General features: G+C 40.4%; 1 protein-coding gene across 1 annotated transcript in view; it reads right to left on the reverse strand.

Moving 5' to 3' along the window:
- Nucleotides 1–22,930, reverse strand: part of Gnmt (Glycine N-methyltransferase) — a 61,996-nt gene that overhangs the window by 12,725 nt on the left and 26,341 nt on the right. Inside the window, exons 5-6 of the mRNA XM_067155474.2 lie at nucleotides 20,863–20,983; nucleotides 544–671 (exon numbers count right to left, since the gene is read on the reverse strand). Coding sequence (XP_067011575.1) covers nucleotides 544–671; nucleotides 20,863–20,983 — 249 coding nt within the window. The remainder of the gene's footprint in view (nucleotides 1–543; nucleotides 672–20,862; nucleotides 20,984–22,930) is intronic.

Consider the following 22,930-nt stretch of genomic DNA (forward strand, 5'->3'; position numbering starts at 1 on the left):
GTACTTTAATACAGAAAAATCATTGTGACCTATATTATTGTTGTTCGTGAAGTAGTGAGTGGATTCCTGGGAAATAATAAAGCAGAAAATTACCGACAGGTAGTTCAAGAACTCATTGACAATTACCAAAATCTGGGATGTTCCTAAAAATTCACTTTCTCCATTCACAGCCGGATTTTTCTCCTGAGAATTTAGGAGTTCTGAGTGACTAATACGGGGAGATCCAACCGATGGCAGCAGATGGAGCAGAGGTACCACAGTTATATTCTACAAAGAAACTAATAGGCCTATGTATCGTCAACTTTTATGAAATACGCCGACTGCACACGAAAACAACGAGCCCACGTTTCCAACATGCCCGGCTGCTCGATTCGCCATCTTGGAACGATCGAGAATAGCAATAAGGTCTGAGGATTGTAGTGGTCTTGTTATAACTCGCTATTTCGTCTTCTAAACCCAAAACTATATCCAAGTTTCCATGCTTTTCCACGTAGTGGACAATTTATAATAAAGTAATAAAGTAACAGAAGATTTTTCTCTTACCTTACGGCCTCTTCAATGTGTGTCTGATATTTTCCATTTGACATGTCGATAACGTAGTCCATCGTGACGAGGTTCGGTTTGCCATCCACGTAGAGAACGGATGTAATTATCTCCGTCGTATGATCGCTCTGGAACAAAAGGAAAATACATTTAATGTATCCAGTACTGGAAAACAGTACCAAACTCGATGCTATAAAACTGGCGTGGTAAATGTGGTACTGGATGTGGAAAATGTAGGAGTGTTATGTTCACAAAGTGAAAATATAAGGAACTTTTAAAAAGCGTTCGCATATCTTCGTAACAAGTAGAATTGATCAAATCAAGAAAAATACATTATTTTACCTTTTATTTATTGTATTATTATTCTCGACAAATAAGACAACCGGTCCGCAATCGACGGGGCGATTTTCTTACTTTCACCGGACGTAGTAGTCTTGTGTCCAGACATGATGTGAGATTTATCGGAGACAATTAGAAAACTTCGTTTCATCCCAGCCGGCCATTAGCAACACAGAAAATGGTCGCATTTCGCACATTTACATAGTCTCGGCTCTTTAATTCTCCAACAAAATAAGACTATTTCTAGGCGGGTACGTGAATACCTGGCAAGCATAAAGGAAGGACCTCACTTTACTGCTACTTCAGGTATCCCTTCCTATCATTTTTCTATGCTTTACTGTCTCTTAAACATGCGACCCTCATTGGAATCGCTACCTTTCATCAAGCGAGAGTTATGGACAATAAAACACAATAGTGAACACTGAGATAGGTAATTCTTTGAGAGTTTTTTTTTTCACCCTCTTCCGTAATTTGAAGTTACATAACAAATGAAGTTAAAACCAAGAAACTATTCACCACCCATCATAACGTAACAAAGAGATGATGTACTGGCATTAATGTTATTAATTGAAACATATTAGCATACTCGATTTTAAATTAAGTTTATTCGTAAATTATATGGTATGAGGAAGAGCTATAACACACAGAATACATAATAACTGCAAGGAAAACAGTTTTCAATTATAAAAAGCTACCCGAAATAGCTAGGAGAGAAGTGATGCCGGAAGTTATGGACAATAAAACATAATAACAGACACTTATCTAGATGAAATAGCGTGGAACAGCTTGTTTACATCCTGCCATACAGTTCTACTAACGATCGTTTCAACTAAATGACCGAGGAATGAACTGGATTGCTGGAGCATGAGACCAGTTTACAACGTTAGTTAACTCACCTGTGTTAATTTTAAGTGTGAGTTGCTTGTTTGAAGTCTTCTCGAGACACTCTCCCTATGGACTACAGTCACTTCAACAATTCATGAGCTAAGAGAGTGTTCTAATGTTATTGGCTTTACGTTGAACCCATAATTCTACGGTGAGAAAAATTTTTATTTTTCCCAAATATTTATTTGGTATTCAGAAACTACTGTATGTTTGAGGGCAGCCATTTTTGCGCTCCCAAGAGCCCGATGTTGCGTGGGAAGGTTCCCGCAAGGCGAGCTCGTGGATTGCCGGGACACTTCGGTGGAACTCGAGTGCCCGACAATTTTCTAAATTAATGAATTCTGCACAACGAGGGATTTTGACAAGATAGTAAAGGAAGAAATAAATAAGCAAAATTATTCATATACCCTCTGTGGAGGTAGTGACACCAGGGAAAATTTTAGATGCAGTTAAGCCCAAGTGTGTGTTAGCGTGAGAACAGCGAGCTAGTTACACGTGCCAAGGTCGTGGGCAGAAGAAAAACGCGCGAAACGCACGGGCAGAAACAATTTATTTCTCATGTTGTGAGTGTAGAAAAAATTATAAAATTAACACCTAACATAAGTGCAAGTCTGTCCGGAGTTCTGGGACAAGTCTTATCAAAATCGGTTTATTAGAAGCAAATTTGGCAGATTACACCACCGAGACTCATAGAGGGGATAGCGTCCTTCCGGAAATTATAAAAGAAACCCCCCACCGTAGATTTTTGAGTGTCGATCTGGAACTTGAAGCCGCGGGAGCTCGTGCCCGTCGTCATTAGAATTTCGCGCCAGATTGACCGACAATATTTCAATACATGTTCGTAGCTAAAGTCCATATATTTAGTAAGAAGAAAAGTGAATTGGAGAAGCTGTGAACGTTTGCAGACGAACTGGGAAGGTGTAGGCTGGTTGAAAAATACACAGCAGATTTTATTTTTATCATTTCCTGTACTCTTGTAAGTGAAGAAGGTCTGGGGGAAGCGATTCAAAATAGTTCGATTCCCTTATCGGCCGAACACCTGTTCTTGTTGAAACAACGGGGAGAGAAACCACTCTGGGAGACGCATCAGACAGTTATAGCCGACTGCAGAACGAGGGAAGTTCGTGGTGCAAGTTACAAAGAAAATGCATTATTTATGGTAATTTTAATCTCGTGTGTGTGTGAAGGGTAGTGTTTGGATGAGTGAGTTTTTAAATATGAAAATGTTATCTGTGAAAATGAGTGGCTAAGTACGAGGTTGCTGGGATGATGCAATCAGAATGCTGAGAATGTCACCATTGTGCAGGTCTGTCTATTTTATATTATGTTGTAGTTAGTTATTTAGTTACTGTCTGTCCTAAACAAAATTTCCAGATGATTGTCGGGTGATATGCGTAATTATCAGGCGAAAGGCGTTGTAAATTTTAGTCAGCGTGTGAAAATTTCAGTGTGTAAAATTCATGTCAAGAACGGTAAAATGCGACGCTTAAAATTTGGTGTTGAGATGAGATATCATTCAAAGTGCGGATTTGTGAACGTTATAAGTGTAAATTTGTCGTGGCGAACATTGTAATCTCAGGTGTCAGTTGCATTCAGAAATGCTGGTTAATAATAATAATAATAATAATAATAATAATAATAATAATAATAATAATAATAATAATAATAATGTTTACCGCGGGATAAGGAAATTCCTCTCTGTTAAATTACATTTAACCAGTTATTTTTACAAGGATCGTAGGCATATTTAGATAATGTCAAGAAAATTTGTTAGAGTCACAGTCGTTAATGGGAAAGAAAATTTTGAGACATCGTGTATACTTGAATTGCGAAAGGTCGATGTGTGCTCTTGGATTTTTGAGGTTCGAAAGTCGTAATAATAGTAAAGTCAGAGATGTGCTTAATAATGGTTGTCGTTTTCACCAGGGGATCGAAGTATGGAAAAGGGTCTTGAAGGAAAAGGGATTGAGAGCGATGGATTTATATGTACGTGGAGATGAGAGAGAAGCGTTACCGCTGGAATCAAGCGATGAGAAAGAGTGTTGTATTTTTGTAGAGGAAGTATTTAGGAACAGGCTGTGTGAGGCAGGCTGTATTGTTTTCCGCAATCAATCCGAATTTGAGATGACTATGATGTGAAGCATTATGAAATTTATAGAAAGATTCCAAGTGAAAACGACTCTTGTAAAATGTTAAAGTCTGGGTAGTACACATCCAGTGATCTATGTTACGTAAAGCCCGCAGGGATGATAAGAGAATGAACGATCTTCAGGATCAAAGAGCACTTTGGACACACGGTTGGGTTTTATTTAATTTGTTCATTGGAGAGGTCATGGATAAGATGGTTGGAATTGATGATAGGCGATCTGAGAATTTTGAATGTGATGGTGATGATTATTATTTTGAAGGCATCCACTAAAAGGGAAACGTGTGTTGGGAATTTTCATGGGCTGCCCTGACACTTCAGTGCACAGGCTGAGATTGTGTTCGAGGTGGAGAATCGTTCGTCACGTCTATTTATTTTTGAGTTCACATATTATAATGATGTAGACACTTACTGTATTTTTCGAGAGGTAGACACTTGCTGTATTTCGACTTGCATTCATTTGATAATAGAGACGTGGGTTCCGTCGTGCGTATTTTGTTTGACGAAATCTAGTGTTAAATATCAGAGTTGTTTGAGAATTGCATTTCGCCTGATATGTTACGGGAGACGTAGTACGACCCACTTTGACGCCCGACGATAGATTTAGGACGTCACGTGTTTATTCTTGGAGTCATTGATGATGAGACGTCCTAGGTCACGCCCGACGATAGGATTTGGAAGGCATCATGTACATACTGATTAGGTTTAGGGTGTACAGATTTCAAGTGAGCCCGACGATAGGTCTGGGATGGTAGCTGTACACACTCAAGTCTCGGTTCAGATTTTTTTCTTTTGTTCTTTTGTGGTAGTGGCCTGGAGGAAGGTGGCGGTTACTGTGCGATATGATTTATTGTAGAGGGTCTATGCGAAGCTCTCATTGAGATAACGGGACTGTTGTTGATAAATGAGGGCTGTCCAAGTGTGGGACATCGACCCGATCTAGATTAAATATTTTTACTGTGTTTCTTCGTGCGTGTTAAGCTGTATGACTTTGAGATGTTAATTTATTTTTACGAACTTCATTGTTTCTCGTTTTAACGTCCGTTTTCGTTTGATGGTGTGCATATTGACACTCAGTGTTTTAGAATGAGACTTGAGTTGCGAATGCGGTTTCGATTCGTCAGCCAGTATTTTATTTTATTTTCACCTTGTCGTATTTTCATTCTTATTCATAGTAAGTAAGTAAGTAATCACTTTACCAGTAGTGTGTTGGGACAGACAGTAAATAGAGAGATCTGTACTGGTAGCATTGTTGTCAAGGGAAAGAATTCCTTAAATTTGTAGTAAATTTTGGCGTGGACTGGTAAATTTATTAAGCATAATAAACCCATTTCTAACCTGAAAATCGGTTCAATAATAATATTTTCAAGTGACTTTTCACTTTTTGATTAACTTCAGTGTTTGGCATTTCTTCTAAATGCATGATTAGTAAGTGTTTCCTGCATTTCGCAGTTTTGTTCCTTTAGAGCGACTTAACGTAAGATCCTCCCGGATCATGTGGTTGTTGGTTCCTTCCGAACAGTTGTTTGGGTGATGCACAGTTAGCATCGGGATTAACGTATCACTTAAGGGTGTCATGAATGACAAATACATGGTGGAATTTTATTTCAATTGTGAATGATGCCATTAACTTGTAGTGAACACCATGCTTTCCCATAATATTTCGCAACCTATCCAAAGCAACTGATAGTCAGTTTGGTTCGATTAAGGGTCCATTCGGCGGATGTTCCGTATCCGTGAAGGGTATTTGACTGGTGGATAACCTTGATTAAGAGAAAATCAGGCGTTCTACTTGTTGAAAGTCAGATTTTCCACGGATCGTGTGGATTAACTCTCAGTTCTTGTTTGGAAAAATAGGCGCCCGGTTTTCAGGTCTTCCCTTTTTCAGTTTTTCAGTTTCGCTGTCCACTAACATAGTAGCTTCTCTGAAGCAACTCTTCGACATTGGAAGAAACGAAGTGACGTTATGTAATGTGACTGTGTTTGGAACTTTTCAAAATCAAGAATTAAATTTTTTTATATTTTTGTGGCAAGAATGCATATTAAATTAACGATGTTATCGTGCTCTTTCAGTTTAATAAAAGTTAGTAAGCATATTTTGCTCCTCATTTCAAGTAGTTAGGCTTTCTTCTGAACCCCATCGTTTGGTTAAGATCGTGACCGAATTTATTCCCGCAACGACCCAAGATTTAAGAGTTCTAAATTGTTCTACTATAGCAGCCGTGGCCGACCAACGATGGAATGGTAAGTTCAAGGGTTCAGTAGAAGTGGCGCCATCAACTGTGTGGCCTTAATGTCACGATAACGATGAGGAGCCCAAAGTCACGATAACGATACGATGCCACGATAACGATAATGAAATTATATATTGAAAATAAATGTTAGAAAAATATAAAATAATGTTGAGGCTTAAGCCACATTATAAATAATACAAGCGGGTGAAAATTATGGCTGAGCCACAGTTAAACGAATTATGCCCAATGAGAGTGCTAGATATTAACACGTTTAATGAGGAGCGTAACTACCTGGTAAATAATAATAATAATAACAGTCACAATGCATTTTTAGGAAACTAGTATTTAAAGCTGTATTGAAGCTTATGTCATGTTGCCAATATAAATTTTGGAAGTGGTAACGCTGAATTACATTCAAAGTTTATGCGTTAACATGTTCGTTATTTACTTAATTTACGGAAGCGAAACTATTTGGGATATTTATCCAGAGTAACTTATTAACTTTAGAATTTTCTTGTTATTAAACAAGTTTGTGATACCAGCCATGTAAACAAGATTTTATGAGACAACTGTTGGAATGTTGTCAGTTTCGGTATTAAATTATAACAGCGTTTGTATGTGAAAACGCAGTAGGTAGTGAATTCTTTCCCTAGTAGTTTGGAGTATTCTGGTTGCATCAACAGCCAGCGTACTCATTATTGTATTCTTTGTGGTATTGTGAGATGGAAGGTCAGGTGACCGTGGATCTGCTAAGGCAGATGATGGAGGACATGAAAGTTCACAATGAGAGTTTAAATAGTAAGATAGATAGTTTGGATAGTAAGTTGAGAGAGGACATGAAAGTTCATAATGAGAGTTTGAGGGAGGACACGAAAGTCCAGAGTGAGAATTTGAGAGAGGACATGAAGGCTCATAATGAAAGTTTGGATGGTAAGATTGAGGAGTTACAGAGTAGTATCGAGGATACCCAGGCTAGGTGTAAAGAGTCTAGTGATGAGTTGAAGGCTGGATTGAAGAACGTAGTTCAGGAGACATACACTATTTGCACCGAACTTAAAGAGGAAGTTAGGGGTGAGATAGGTAAACTCAACCAGCGTTTTGATGATAGCCGAGTGGAAATTAGGGATGAAATTGACAAACAATTTGCGGAAGTGCAGGTCAATTTAAAGAACGATTTTGATAAACAATTTTCTAAAATCCATGACAGTTTAAAAACCGATATGGACAAGCGTTTTGACGAAAGCCACGACATGTACAGTAGGTTATGTGATAGTCAGGATGAGATGAGAAAGGAACTTGACAAGCATTTATTGGAGAGCCAGGCGGCGCATAAACAGCTGATTGACAGTCAGGTTGAATTTAAGGACGACATTACACAACAGGTCGTAGAGATGCGGATCTCCAGTGATAAGGAAAAGGGGAAAACGCTAACCATAATAGAGGAACAACGTCAAATATTATCTGCGGACATTCAGTCACTGAACAACAAGGTAGATAAAATTAGTGTGGAATTGGAGAGTCAGGTATTGTCAAAAACCGAAACCATGGAGAAGAAACTGTTGCAAGTTAATGAGGAAGCAATTAGTAAACTCCAAGCGGCTAATGAGGACTCCGAAACTTTAATTAAAGAAATTCAAGAGGAGCTAGTTGAAATGAAAATTGAACATACCAGGGAATTCAATGACAGGCAAATTAGTATAGAACAGGATTTAAGGGAAATCACGTCAGCCCAGGAAGAGACAGACAAGAAAGTTGGGTTCATTAAGAGCGAAGTGAGCAGTTGGATTAGCAGCGTGGTAGATATGCAGTCCAAGGTGGACAAAGTATTAAGTCAAACCTCGACAGCTGTTAACTCTGACCTCAGTGGTCAATTGCCAAGTATCAGTCATGTGAATAATAACGGTCAGAGCTCAAATGTAGATACTAGTCGATCTCAAGGCTCAGGGGTCACCAACGTTATTAACATGATCAAGTTACATGAGGACCAGCCTAAGAAATTTAATGGAGGTCCACATACCACGCCGAAGGGGTTTCTTAAGGATCTCAGGGAGTACATCCGGGACGCCAAGATTCCTGAGGAACGTCAGTTGAGGGTAGCTGAAAGATATTTAGAGGGGGCACCACTTTTATGGTTTAAAGGCTTCCGATACCACTTTGATACCTTTGATGAATTCCAGAGGGCGTTTCTCAATAAATTTTGGAGTACGGAAATTCAGCAGAGTCTTAGATTAGAGCTATACTCACGTCGGTATAATGCAATAGGCCCTACAAAGTTCAGTGAATACTTTATTGCACAAATGGTAAAGTTCAGAGAACTTGAGGCGCCGCCCTCGGAGCAAGAGTTGGTACAGGCCATCCAGAAGCAGTTACCTCCCGAAGTACAAAGGATGCTCATTGCATCAAAGGTAGAGACCCCCATGCAGGCAGAGATGATCCTTAGGCAATTGGATCATACCCATAATCAAATAGCACCCAGAGGGGGACGATCGCACGAGCAACATGTAAACACTGTTAGCCAGGTTCCAGAGGGAAGTCCAGAGGCACCTGAGCAGGGGAAACCACAGCCGACTGAGCGGAGGCGTGAGTTTCGGAATAACTGGGAACCCTCGCATCCACGAAATGAGGATTGGAAAAGGCGTAGGGGCAATTGGAATTATCCACAAAGGAGGAACCCTTACTGGAGGCGATACGATGGGGACAGAGAAAACCAGAGGAATTTCAGGAATGGACTTAATAACCGCAGGGACTGGGGAAATAATCGAACCCAGAACTTCCGCCGTGATGAGGATGAACGGTACCGTGAACGTGTTCAGTACACCGACGGGTTAAGGAAGGACCACGAAAGGAAGAAATGGCAGGGGGCTATACAGCGCCAGGACGTCAACACCGATTGTTTCGGGGCTGAAAGTCTGGAATTCCAGAAGGCACATAGGCAAGACCAGCGAAACTCCGGTCTGAACCCGTTTGCGCCGAACTTTGAGCAAGAGTCAATGTCGACTCTTGATAGAAAAAAAAAACTTCAAATTCCCAGTAGGAGATTTTTCAGAGTCTCTCATCCCAGATTCTGAAGGAGAGACGTCAGATGAGTGGGTGGTCGCACAGATAGATTCGTGGATCATCACCTCTGATGACTTGGTGGAAGACCACTTGAAACAGGAGAGCAATCAAGTAAAGAAACTACCTTTAATAAATGTCCGCATCTGTAATTTTCATGTCAAAAGTTTGGTAGATACCGGGGCCAGTATCAGCATCATCTCCCAAGCTCTTTTCGACGATTTGAGACAACGAAATAAATTGCCAATTATTCCGGTGTCAAATGTAAAAATTCGAGGGGTCATTCCTGACAAAATTGCTGTTTGTAAGGTACAAACTTATTTGGACGTACAAATTGGAAATTCAACTTTCGCTCATGCATTCGTAGTCATGTCCAAAATGCACTACAATGTAATTTTAGGGGCTGATTTTATCCGTGAGACCAACGCAGTCATTGATTTGAGCAGGAACCAGATAAAGTTCAGGAAAGAAGAGGGAGCAGAAGTCATTACACTAAACGAGGAATTGGGAGAAGATAGAACATTAGAATATGGCGAAGAGGAGGCCCAATGTGTAGACTTTGTAAATTCATTAGAGGGAGTCGCCGGTGAAATTGACAGTGTAGATGACGAAGGGATTCATCATGAAGAGTTACATGACGTCTTGGAAGCTGAGGTCGACACTGATTACGAGGCCTTAATTGGGTTAAAGGTCGCGGAATGCCCTGGTACTGTAGAAGAGAAGGAAAAACTTAGAGATCTCTTAATGGAATATATATCTGTGTTCGATTCCAAACCGGGTCTAATCCCTAATTTCACATATGCACTAGCTGTTACGGATTGGACACCGTTTAAGAGGAGACCGTACCCTATACCGGACAAGTATTATGCTCAAGCTGCAAAAATTATTAAGGAAATGGAGGAGAACGGGCTAATTTCCAAGCAGCCCACTCCATATTTGAATCCGTTGGTCGGGGTTCAAAAACCGGACGGGTCTCTGCGCGTGTGTTTGGACGCTCGTGCCCTCAACGAACGCCTAGTCCCCGAGCATGATCATGCCCCTCCTATTAAAGAGGTTATTAAACGTTTTAGAGGAAAATCACGTTTTATTAGCGTTGATTTGACGTCCTCATATCATCATATCGGTTTGGAACTCAAGTCTAAATTGTTTACTGGCTTCCTTTTTGACCAACAGACGTATGTATTCAATCGTCTCCCATTCGGGTTGAAAAATGCCGGTGCAGCTCTCATACGCGCCCTAGATCGATGTCTAACTGATGAAGTTAAAGCCGCTACAACTCGGTATGTTGATGACATCTTGCTAGCTTCATCCAGTTTTGAGGAAAATATCAGGGATTTGAGGAAACTCCTGGAGAATTTGAGGGCATCAGGTTTCAAAATCAACTTGAAGAAGTCACATTTTTGTCAAAAGGAAGTCCTATTTCTCGGCCATGTCATTGATGGTGAGGGAGTTCGCCCGAACCCGGTGAAGCTCCAAGCCATAGACAAGTTCCCAAGACCGCTCAAAATTAAGAATGTCAGGCAATTCCTTGGAATGTGCAATTTTTTTTCGGACCACTGTATGAATTACACGGAGGTTGTAGCCCCACTTCAGAGCTTGCTTCACAAGAATAACAGGTGGAAATGGAGTCCCGAGCACGAAGAGGCCTTCAGGAAGACCAAAGAGCTCTTGCTAAACAGCGTTAAGCTAGGGTATCCAGATTTCGAGAAACCCTTTATCGTACAGACTGATGCATCGACCGTAGGAATCGGGGCACTCCTATATCAGGAATGTTTGGACCAGCCTCATAATAGGAATTACTTATCCTTCTATAGCCGAAAGTTGAGATCACACGAAGTCAAATACAGCGTGACCGAATTGGAAATGTTGGCTATTGTTCAGGCATTGCAACATTGGAGGAAAATGATTTATGGTTTTCACATAATCATTAAAACCGACCACAAGGCGCTGACCTTTATAATGAAAACAGCTGTCGCTAGTGAACGAGTGGCTAGGTGGGCCTTGTTCATACAACAATTTGACTTTGAAATTGAGCACTGTTCCGGAAAATCGAACATCTTGGCAGACCTGTTAAGCCGAAACCCTAATGAGGAAGAACACGCCGTGAATCATTTGGACTTAGTTCAGGAAGACCACGATTTCCTATCAGAGTTGAGACAACTGGGAGACTTGCAATTGAGAGATCCTTTCTGCGGAAAAATGATTTCTTTCCTCCGAGGGACACTTCCGGCTGACGATCCACGGTACTTTGCCATCCAGAAATTGTCAAATAACTACTTGTACGTGAATAACATGTTGGTAAAATTCGTGGACAGCGATCACGTGAAATCCCGAATTTTGGTACCACCGCAGCTGCGGAAGGGATTAATCTGGCACGTACACAGGGTTATTGGTCATGGAGGGATTGATAAGGTTGTGTCAACCATCCAAGAAACGTTCACCTGGGTAAATTTGAGGGAAAATGTCAGAGACATCATCATCACCTGTGATACATGCCAACGGGTTAAGGCAAACCCTTATCTGATCAGGCAGGCGCCTATTCCTCTCTTACCTTCACAACCTAAAGAGCTGTTCGCGATGGATATCTATGGGCCGCTCGTGAAAGGAAAGCGTGGGAACAAGTTCGTGCTGGTAACCATCGATGTTTTCTCCAAGTATACGACTCTGTTTCCCATGCAAAAAGCTAACACCAAGCTAGTCTTGAGGTGTATTTCCCGAAATATCATTCCGGAAATGGGCACACCGAAATTCCTTCTAACAGATCATGGTCCCCAGTTCACCTCTGCACAGTTCAAAACTGCCCTTCAGAATATGGAAATTCACCACATCCTGAGCAGCGTGAGACATCCTGAGGGAAATCCTAGCGAAAGGGTAATGCAAGTAATTGCAAAATTCTGTAGAATTTATTGCGCCCAAGAGCATTTCAAGTGGGTTGATGTGTTACCCCTAATAGTAACTTGTGTAAACAACACCATACACGAATCTATTGGGAGGATTCCATCTATCGTGCACTTCAATAGGTATCCTGTGAGATCTTGGCACGGTGTCATCCAGTGTCCCATCGATCCCCGCCCGTCACAGGAATTATGCATTCAAAGTACGGCAGAACATCTACGTCGGCAGGCAGACCGCCGGTTGCGCAGGGTGAGGAACCGGAGATTCCACCGTCCCTTAGAGGAAGGCGAATTGGTGCTTGTTAGGAGACCCATGATGTCAAAACCGCAGGAAAACATATATGCTAAATTTGCTCCCTTATATGTTGGGCCTTTCAAGGTGGTCAAAAGTTTCAGGAATAATTCCTACAGAATTCAGAGTCTGGATGGCAGTAGCGAAGCTATATTCAATGCCGCCAACTTAAAGGTTTATCATAGAGCCGAAGAAAGAATTCCACTACAGGATGACGCAGCCTTGCCAGCTGGGGAAATGGTCACCGAAGAAGAAGAAGAAGAAGAAGAGGTACAACCCGTAAATATGATCGTCACGTCGAGAGGAAGACAGGTCGAGGCACCACTCCAAGGACAGGCAAGCAGCGGGAGTAAAGAAGAGAAAGACGCTGAATGTTTACGATGTTCATTCTTAAGAGAAGACTTTGTTGATGACATCTGTAACGCGATCCTATTGTTGGAAGAAGAAAACAGGGAAATACGTGAAAGTAACAGAGCCCTACGTCAAGAGTGAGATCGGCTGGGAAAGTTTACGTAGAATCATGGTTCATCTGTATCAAAATTCCCATGTACACTTTAGAATTTTGAAGGAATATATCTGTTTAAATATTTCCCCTTTCTGGGTAAACATTTCGTTGTTGTAGGTGGATTATGAACCCATAATTCTACGGTGAGAAAAATTTTTATTTTTCCCAAATATTTATTTGGTATTCAGAAACTACTGTATGTTTGAGGGCAGCCATTTTTGCGCTCCCAAGAGCCCGATGTTGCGTGGGAAGGTTCCCGCAAGGCGAGCTCGTGGATTGCCGGGACACTTCGGTGGAACTCGAGTGCCCGACAATTTTCTAAATTAATGAATTCTGCACAACGAGGGATTTTGACAAGATAGTAAAGGAAGAAATAAATAAGCAAAATTATTCATATACCCTCTGTGGAGGTAGTGACACCAGGGAAAATTTTAGATGCAGTTAAGCCCAAGTGTGTGTTAGCGTGAGAACAGCGAGCTAGTTACACGTGCCAAGGTCGTGGGCAGAAGAAAAACGCGCGAAACGCACGGGCAGAAACAATTTATTTCTCATGTTGTGAGTGTAGAAAAAATTATAAAATTAACACCTAACATAAGTGCAAGTCTGTCCGGAGTTCTGGGACAAGTCTTATCAAAATCGGTTTATTAGAAGCAAATTTGGCAGATTACACCACCGAGACTCATAGAGGGGATAGCGTCCTTCCGGAAATTATAAAAGAAACCCCCCACCGTAGATTTTTGAGTGTCGATCTGGAACTTGAAGCCGCGGGAGCTCGTGCCCGTCGTCATTAGAATTTCGCGCCAGATTGACCGACAATATTTCAATACATGTTCGTGGCTAAAGTCCATATATTTAGTAAGAAGAAAAGTGAATTGGAGAAGCTGTGAACGTTTGCAGACGAACTGGGAAGGTGTAGGCTGGTTGAAAAATACACAGCAGATTTTATTTTTATCATTTCCTGTACTCTTGTAAGTGAAGAAGGTCTGGGGGAAGCGATTCAAAATAGTTCGATTCCCTTATCGGCCGAACACCTGTTCTTGTTGAAACAACGGGGAGAGAAACCACTCTGGGAGACGCATCAGACAGTTATAGCCGACTGCAGAACGAGGGAAGTTCGTGGTGCAAGTTACAAAGAAAATGCATTATTTATGGTAATTTTAATCTCGTGTGTGTGTGAAGGGTAGTGTTTGGATGAGTGAGTTTTTAAATATGAAAATGTTATCTGTGAAAATGAGTGGCTAAGTACGAGGTTGCTGGGATGATGCAATCAGAATGCTGAGAATGTCACCATTGTGCAGGTCTGTCTATTTTATATTATGTTGTAGTTAGTTATTTAGTTACTGTCTGTCCTAAACAAAATTTCCAGATGATTGTCGGGTGATATGCGTAATTATCAGGCGAAAGGCGTTGTAAATTTTAGTCAGCGTGTGAAAATTTCAGTGTGTAAAATTCATGTCAAGAACGGTAAAATGCGACGCTTAAAATTTGGTGTTGAGATGAGATATCATTCAAAGTGCGGATTTGTGAACGTTATAAGTGTAAATTTGTCGTGGCGAACATTGTAATCTCAGGTGTCAGTTGCATTCAGAAATGCTGGTTAATAATAATAATAATAATAATAATAATAATAATAATAATAATAATAATAATAATAATAATAATAATGTTTACCGCGGGATAAGGAAATTCCTCTCTGTTAAATTACATTTAACCAGTTATTTTTACAAGGATCGTAGGCATATTTAGATAATGTCAAGAAAATTTGTTAGAGTCACAGTCGTTAATGGGAAAGAAAATTTTGAGACATCGTGTATACTTGAATTGCGAAAGGTCGATGTGTGCTCTTGGATTTTTGAGGTTCGAAAGTCGTAATAATAGTAAAGTCAGAGATGTGCTTAATAATGGTTGTCGTTTTCACCAGGGGATCGAAGTATGGAAAAGGGTCTTGAAGGAAAAGGGATTGAGAGCGATGGATTTATATGTACGTGGAGATGAGAGAGAAGCGTTACCGCTGGAATCAAGCGATGAGAAAGAGTGTTGTATTTTTGTAGAGGAAGTATTTAGGAACAGGCTGTGTGAGGCAGGCTGTATTGTTTTCCGCAATCAATCCGAATTTGAGATGACTATGATGTGAAGCATTATGAAATTTATAGAAAGATTCCAAGTGAAAACGACTCTTGTAAAATGTTAAAGTCTGGGTAGTACACATCCAGTGATCTATGTTACGTAAAGCCCGCAGGGATGATAAGAGAATGAACGATCTTCAGGATCAAAGAGCACTTTGGACACACGGTTGGGTTTTATTTAATTTGTTCATTGGAGAGGTCATGGATAAGATGGTTGGAATTGATGATAGGCGATCTGAGAATTTTGAATGTGATGGTGATGATTATTATTTTGAAGGCATCCACTAAAAGGGAAACGTGTGTTGGGAATTTTCATGGGCTGCCCTGACACTTCAGTGCACAGGCTGAGATTGTGTTCGAGGTGGAGAATCGTTCGTCACGTCTATTTATTTTTGAGTTCACATATTATAATGATGTAGACACTTACTGTATTTTTCGAGAGGTAGACACTTGCTGTATTTCGACTTGCATTCATTTGATAATAGAGACGTGGGTTCCGTCGTGCGTATTTTGTTTGACGAAATCTAGTGTTAAATATCAGAGTTGTTTGAGAATTGCATTTCGCCTGATATGTTACGGGAGACGTAGTACGACCCACTTTGACGCCCGACGATAGATTTAGGACGTCACGTGTTTATTCTTGGAGTCATTGATGATGAGACGTCCTAGGTCACGCCCGACGATAGGATTTGGAAGGCATCATGTACATACTGATTAGGTTTAGGGTGTACAGATTTCAAGTGAGCCCGACGATAGGTCTGGGATGGTAGCTGTACACACTCAAGTCTCGGTTCAGATTTTTTTCTTTTGTTCTTTTGTGGTAGTGGCCTGGAGGAAGGTGGCGGTTACTGTGCGATATGATTTATTGTAGAGGGTCTATGCGAAGCTCTCATTGAGATAACGGGACTGTTGTTGATAAATGAGGGCTGTCCAAGTGTGGGACATCGACCCGATCTAGATTAAATATTTTTACTGTGTTTCTTCGTGCGTGTTAAGCTGTATGACTTTGAGATGTTAATTTATTTTTACGAACTTCATTGTTTCTCGTTTTAACGTCCGTTTTCGTTTGATGGTGTGCATATTGACACTCAGTGTTTTAGAATGAGACTTGAGTTGCGAATGCGGTTTCGATTCGTCAGCCAGTATTTTATTTTATTTTCACCTTGTCGTATTTTCATTCTTATTCATAGTAAGTAAGTAAGTAATCACTTTACCAGTAGTGTGTTGGGACAGACAGTAAATAGAGAGATCTGTACTGGTAGCATTGTTGTCAAGGGAAAGAATTCCTTAAATTTGTAGTAAATTTTGGCGTGGACTGGTAAATTTATTAAGCATAATAAACCCATTTCTAACCTGAAAATCGGTTCAATAATAATATTTTCAAGTGACTTTTCACTTTTTGATTAACTTCAGTGTTTGGCATTTCTTCTAAATGCATGATTAGTAAGTGTTTCCTGCATTTCGCAGTTTTGTTCCTTTAGAGCGACTTAACGTAAGATCCTCCCGGATCATGTGGTTGTTGGTTCCTTCCGAACAGTTGTTTGGGTGATGCACAGTTAGCATCGGGATTAACGTATCACTTAAGGGTGTCATGAATGACAAATACATGGTGGAATTTTATTTCAATTGTGAATGATGCCATTAACTTGTAGTGAACACCATGCTTTCCCATAATATTTCGCAACCTATCCAAAGCAACTGATAGTCAGTTTGGTTCGATTAAGGGTCCATTCGGCGGATGTTCCGTATCCGTGAAGGGTATTTGACTGGTGGATAACCTTGATTAAGAGAAAATCAGGCGTTCTACTTGTTGAAAGTCAGATTTTCCACGGATCGTGTGGATTAACTCTCAGTTCTTGTTTGGAAAAATAGGCGCCCGGTTTTCAGGTCTTCCCTTTTTCAGTTTTTCAGTTTCGCTGTCCACTAACATAGTAGCTTCTCTGAAGCAACTCTTCGACATTGGAAGAAACGAAGTGACGTTATGTAATGTGACTGTGTTTGGAACTTTTCAAAATCAAGAATTAAATTTTTTTATATTTTTGTGGCAAGAATGCATATTAAATTAACGATGTTATCGTGCTCTTTCAGTTTAATAAAAGTTAGTAAGCATATTTTGCTCCTCATTTCAAGTAGTTAGGCTTTCTTCTGAACCCCATCGTTTGGTTAAGATCGTGACCGAATTTATTCCCGCAACGACCCAAGATTTAAGAGTTCTAAATTGTTCTACTATAGCAGCCGTGGCCGACCAACGATGGAATGGTAAGTTCAAGGGTTCAACGTCTCACTAACTACTTTTTCAGTTTTCGGAGAGGCCGAGGTACCGGAATTTTGTCCCGCAGGAGTTCTTTTACGTGCCAGTAAATCTACCGACACGAGGCTGGCGTATTTGAGCACCTTCAAGTACCACCGGACTGAGCCAGGATCGGACCTGCCAAGTTGGGGTCAGAAGGCCAGCGCCTCAACCGTCTGAGCCACTCAGCTCGGCAAGAGAGTTTTATTATCGGACTGCATTGTCAGCGTGTATGTCTTTTTCCCCGCACCCACATTCTACGTAATAAATGATAATAAGTTACATATACTATCAACGGGCGCTCAGCGCGAGGGATCCCACCTCTACCACCTCAAGGGCAGTGTTCTGGAGCGTGAGACATTTGGTCGGAGATGCAACTGGGGAGCACGACCAGTACCTCATCCAGGCGGCCTCACCTGCTATGCTGAATAGGGGCCTTGTGGGGCGTGGGAACATTGGAAGGGGTAGGCAAGGAAGAGGGATGGAAGCGGCCATGACCTTAAGTTACATACCACCCCGGCATTTGCCTGGAGACGAATTGGGAAACCACGCAAAAGGACTTCAAGGATGGCTGAGGTGGAAATCGACCCCCCTCTACTCAGTTGACCTCCCGAGGCTGAGCGGACTTCGTTCCACCCCTCGTACCACTTTTCAAATTCGTGGCAGAGCTGGGAATCGAACCCGGGCCTCCGGGGGTGGCAGCTAATTATATTAACCACTACACCACACAGACGGACGGTAAGACTATTTACTGAATGATATGTTTAATAAACAGTATTAATGAAAAGAACAGAGGTACTTTATATAATATCATTTAATTGAAATTATATCATACCAATGTGATAACGTCGCTTCTGCAAATCTCTTTGTATTTGTCGCCATATGTGATTCATTCACTGCCTTCTAAACACTACGCCGGGCCGAGTGGTTCAGACGGTTGAGGCGCTGGCCTTCTGGCCCCAACTTGGACTGCATTGCCAGCTTATATGTCTTTTACCGAGCTCGATAGCTGCAGTCGCTTAAGTGCGGCCAGTATCCAGTATTCGGGAGATAGTAGGTTCGAACCCCACTGTCGGCAGCCCTGAGAATGGTTTTCCGTGGTTTCCCATTTTCACACCAGGCAAATGCTGGGGTTGTACCTTAATTAAGGCCACGGCCGCTTCCTTCCCACTCCTAGCCCTTTCCTGTCCCATCGTCGCCATAAGACCTATCTGTGTCGGTGCGACGTAAAGCAACTAGCAAAAAAAAAAAAAATGATATGTCTTTTTTCAACACCCACATTCTACGTAGTAAATACCTCAAGTCTCAATGCCTGACAATAAACATCTGTTGACTCTTGCGAACTGAGGTGTTGTTCTGAGGTTTCGATAATGAATATGCATTGATTCAGAGAGCTCCCCTTGTCTGTCATGACTGGTGTTTGTTACTCCTGTCATATGTCATCATAACCTATATATTATTTCAGTAGTATAGATCCCTTTTGCGGCGCTCACAAATAACCGGTCGTGCGAAATGAGCATTCAAAAGAAAAATAATAGACATTAGCAGTGACGAATTTCATTCTCATTTCATATATATCGATAATTTCTTTAAAAAATGAGTTTAAAAATTTGTTCTAAAGTGTGTGATTTGCAAATACTGTTGCTGTAGGAGAATACGCGCCATCATTGCTGTTCACTTCACATTTTGGCCGCTGGGACGCCTGTTTTACATCATTATAATATGTTGTAATTATCAGTTAAGAAAAGAATGATAATAGAACCAAAAATTACCTCCGGAACATTCGTCAGTATAATAATGCACTTGCATTTGCTTCCGTTCAAGTGGATACCATAAATGTTAAAAAATCAAAGATTACATCAAGTGGTAAGTAAGACTGTCTAATATTGTAGTTCACAAGTAAGTAGTTCACCAGTAGTTCACCAGGGGGCTACTCCACCACATGCTTTATGATCCCCCAGTAAGTTATGAATTTCATTATGGTCCGTATTGACAACTGATCACTATCAAAGGGTAGAAAAAGGTCCACCTATTCAATACCATTAAATGAATATTACATGTTATATTATTGGTACTAGTTTCGACCTTGCTACGTTAGGTCATCTTCAGCCAAGGGTCAAATTGGAAATGCATGCATACATATAACCACTAATAAAAATTACAAGTCTTAATCTGAAACAGTGATGAAATGTCAGACTACACATTTAAAACGGGAATTAAAATAAGGCATTAAAATGGTTGTGAATAAAGTTATACTTAAGACATATCAACTTGTAATTTTTATTGGTGGTTATATCTATGCATGTATTTACAATTTTGACCATTGGCTGAGGAAGACCTAATGCAGCAAGGTCGAAACTAGTACCAGTAATATAACATATAATCCTGCCGTACCTACAAGCCGCCGTGACTTTTCGTCAGATGCAGATAGTAGTGAGACGTAAAGCAAATACCAGTATTATTCTAAATACTACACGTTAGGTTACAAATCGAAAGCAAATGTGAATCACCTTCGATAATTTCCCAACCAGTTGCCTATCAAGTGCTATGATCTCATTTCATGCCTTTGCTGGAGGGACCTAGTGTTCACAGTTTTCTGGTATAGGCTAGAGCAATGTTGATACTTTCATTAATCTGTCTTAGTCTCATCCTTGGCTTTGACAATTTAAAAGTGACTGAGGTATGAGCAATGCTAGTAATGCCATTCATTCCTTATGCAGCCAGTCCCTGCTATGAATGGTATGAACATGTTGTTCATAGGGTCAGTTTGGTGCGTGAATTTCAGTGGGCTTGGCAGACTGGTATGTAATAGCAACTCCTGACTCGGTAAGGAAAGCAACGGGAAACTACATCATTCCTCATTTCCCCAGTACACCTCTTCAGTGATGCCTAGGGCATCTATGACAGCTGTTGGTGGACCTGTTGAGGATCCAACCAGCCTTAGGGCTGAGGACTGAACAAACAATCTCATGACAGTACCATTTCAGTGATAATCGACCGTGATCGGTTGAAACTTACACGAACTGTAAATAGGATTGGTGAATATTCGATGTGTGGCAAGTGACTCATAAATCCTATTGAGGATCAGCATTTCTGTCTGACCACACTAATGTCTTCTTCGTGGTTACGAAATAATAGAAAGTCGTCTTGGAGAAACGTTATGAAGGTTATGTTAAACCAACGCCACCGGTTAAACCTATAGCAGGTGTTGTTCCATGGCCTACTGTGTTCCTTGCTAAACCATTGTGAGATGCATCGTCTGCAAATGCAGGCTGTGTAACGAAATCATGTTCTTACATTCAGGCTTTTAGCTCCGAAAGTAAAGATCCAATCAGAACATTGAGGTATCGTCCCAATGGAAATGTGCAGCATCACAGGATGGGCCACCGTTATATATACGGCGGTGTGGGTTACTTTTCTTTTATAAGTTGCTTTACGTCTCACCGACACACATATGAAGGTAAAATCCAATTCATTACCTAAACATAGCATTATAATAGCATAGTTGCTCTAATGAAAATAGAAAAAAGTAATTGTTAGACGAAATATCTTACATTGTAGTAGATGCATTTGGAAGGCGTTTTCCCAGTCGCTATGATGTGATCATAATTACGATGATCGATGAGAAGAAGACCACCAGGCTTCACACATTTCTCGAAGTTCTTCAAGGCAATCCTGAAAATATGAAAGGAGAAAAGTGAAATTTCACCGGACAAGTAAAGGAAACGTAGAGCAAGAGTTTAGTACAGAAAGTGATATTTTACGTTTACGGAATTTCGGAACGATTAACGTAAAGTTCTCACTTTAGTGGCTGTTACGTACAATATTTTATTTCCTAGTATGATGAATTAAATTAAATATTTAATTATAAATAATGTTGAGATGTCATCACGTAAATCATCCATGCCTGACTCATGCAGTGACGTTTCCTTGTTTTGTTGTATGGAGCTAAAAAATTATATCAGAGGTCTTTACTTGGAGTTATGTGGTAGTAAAACATCAAAGTTAATGTTATTTGAAGGAGTAAACAGTCCACTAAGCTCCCAGAGTCGTAAACATGGTCCTCTGCTCCTGGATTATTGACCGTAATACGAAATTTATGATATACCGTACTGTAATATATGCCATATTTATCTGTCGTAAATGGACTAACCCACGCATTATTCAACATTAGCAGATTTCTTGAGCTGGGAATGTAGAGACGCTATTTTCACTTAAATATGTCTTATGGCTAGCGGTAATCTGAAAATTTGTGAAACGTTACGCGACAAAATGTGTAAAACGGAAATGTAACCATAGCAACCGTACAGGCTGTGATGTAAAGTATAGACGGATGCCATCTGAAATTAGCAACCGTTGATGGATGGCCATGACCGGGTGACATATTTATGATCATTTAATTTTCGTAAAGGGAAAAGTGGTTTCGTTTTTATATTACATAGTATTTTTTGCTGTAGATGGGTACGGAACCATGTTGCTGCAATCAATTCAGCTCTGATTCATGATCTCTCTGACTATCCGTGTTTCCATTACTGTGAAGCGGAGTTCAACCAGTCAGAGAAGATTCTGGTAAGACAGTGCGGAAAATAATTACAGAACGGTAAAGTCAATTACGTCATAGTATAAAAAATCACTAAACAGTTTCCATGAAAAGATCATGCGTGGAATTCACACTTTTTAGAACAATCAAACAACAGACATATAAATGAAAATGTTAATCACTTTACTTTTTCTAGTTACTCACTCCTTTTTAAGAAACTTAAACTTATCCCGAGTATCATCTACCAAGGGATTAAGCTATTATTATTATTAGTAGTATTATTGCTATTATTATTATTATTATTATTATTATTATTATTACTTGCTATTTGCTTTACGTCGCACCGACACAGACAGGTCTTATAGCGACGATGGGATAGGAAAGGTCTAAGAGTGGGAAGAAATCGGCCGTGGCCTTAATTAAGGTACACCCCCAGCATTTGCCTGGTGTGCAAATGGGAAACCACGGAAAATCATCTTCAGAGCTGCCAACAGTGGGATTCGAACCCACTACCTCCCGGATGCAAGTTCACAGCTGCGCGACCCTAACCGCACGGCCAACTCGTCCGATATTATTATTATTATTATTATTATTATTATTATTATTATTATTATTATTATTATTATTATTTCTTAGAATGGGCCAACTAAGGACCACGATGTTCAACTTTTGAGCTTGGAGAGGGATTTGATATTTGCCTAATACTCGCGCATTCTCTGTCTATGTTTCTTCTGAGAGATGCTCAGTTTCTGATATCGTTTTCAGTTACTCCCAGTTCCTGCATGTCTTTCTGTTTGCCCAGTATTATTATTATTATTATTATTATTATTATTATTATTATTATTATTATTATTATTATTATTATTATTATTATTATTATTATTATTATTATTATTATTATTATTTAATTAGTTTACCGCTCAGGGCTGGTATTTCCCTCAGACTCAGCGAGGGATCACACCTCTAGCGCCTGAAGGACAGTATCCTGGAGCATGAGCCTCTGGATCTGGGAGATATAACTGGGGAGAAGGACCAGTGCCTCGCCCAGGTACGCTCACCTGCTATGTTGAACAGAGTCCTTG

The sequence above is a fragment of the Anabrus simplex genome, chromosome 11 (genome assembly GCF_040414725.1).
Source record: "Anabrus simplex isolate iqAnaSimp1 chromosome 11, ASM4041472v1, whole genome shotgun sequence".
NCBI lineage: Eukaryota > Metazoa > Arthropoda > Insecta > Orthoptera > Tettigoniidae > Anabrus > Anabrus simplex.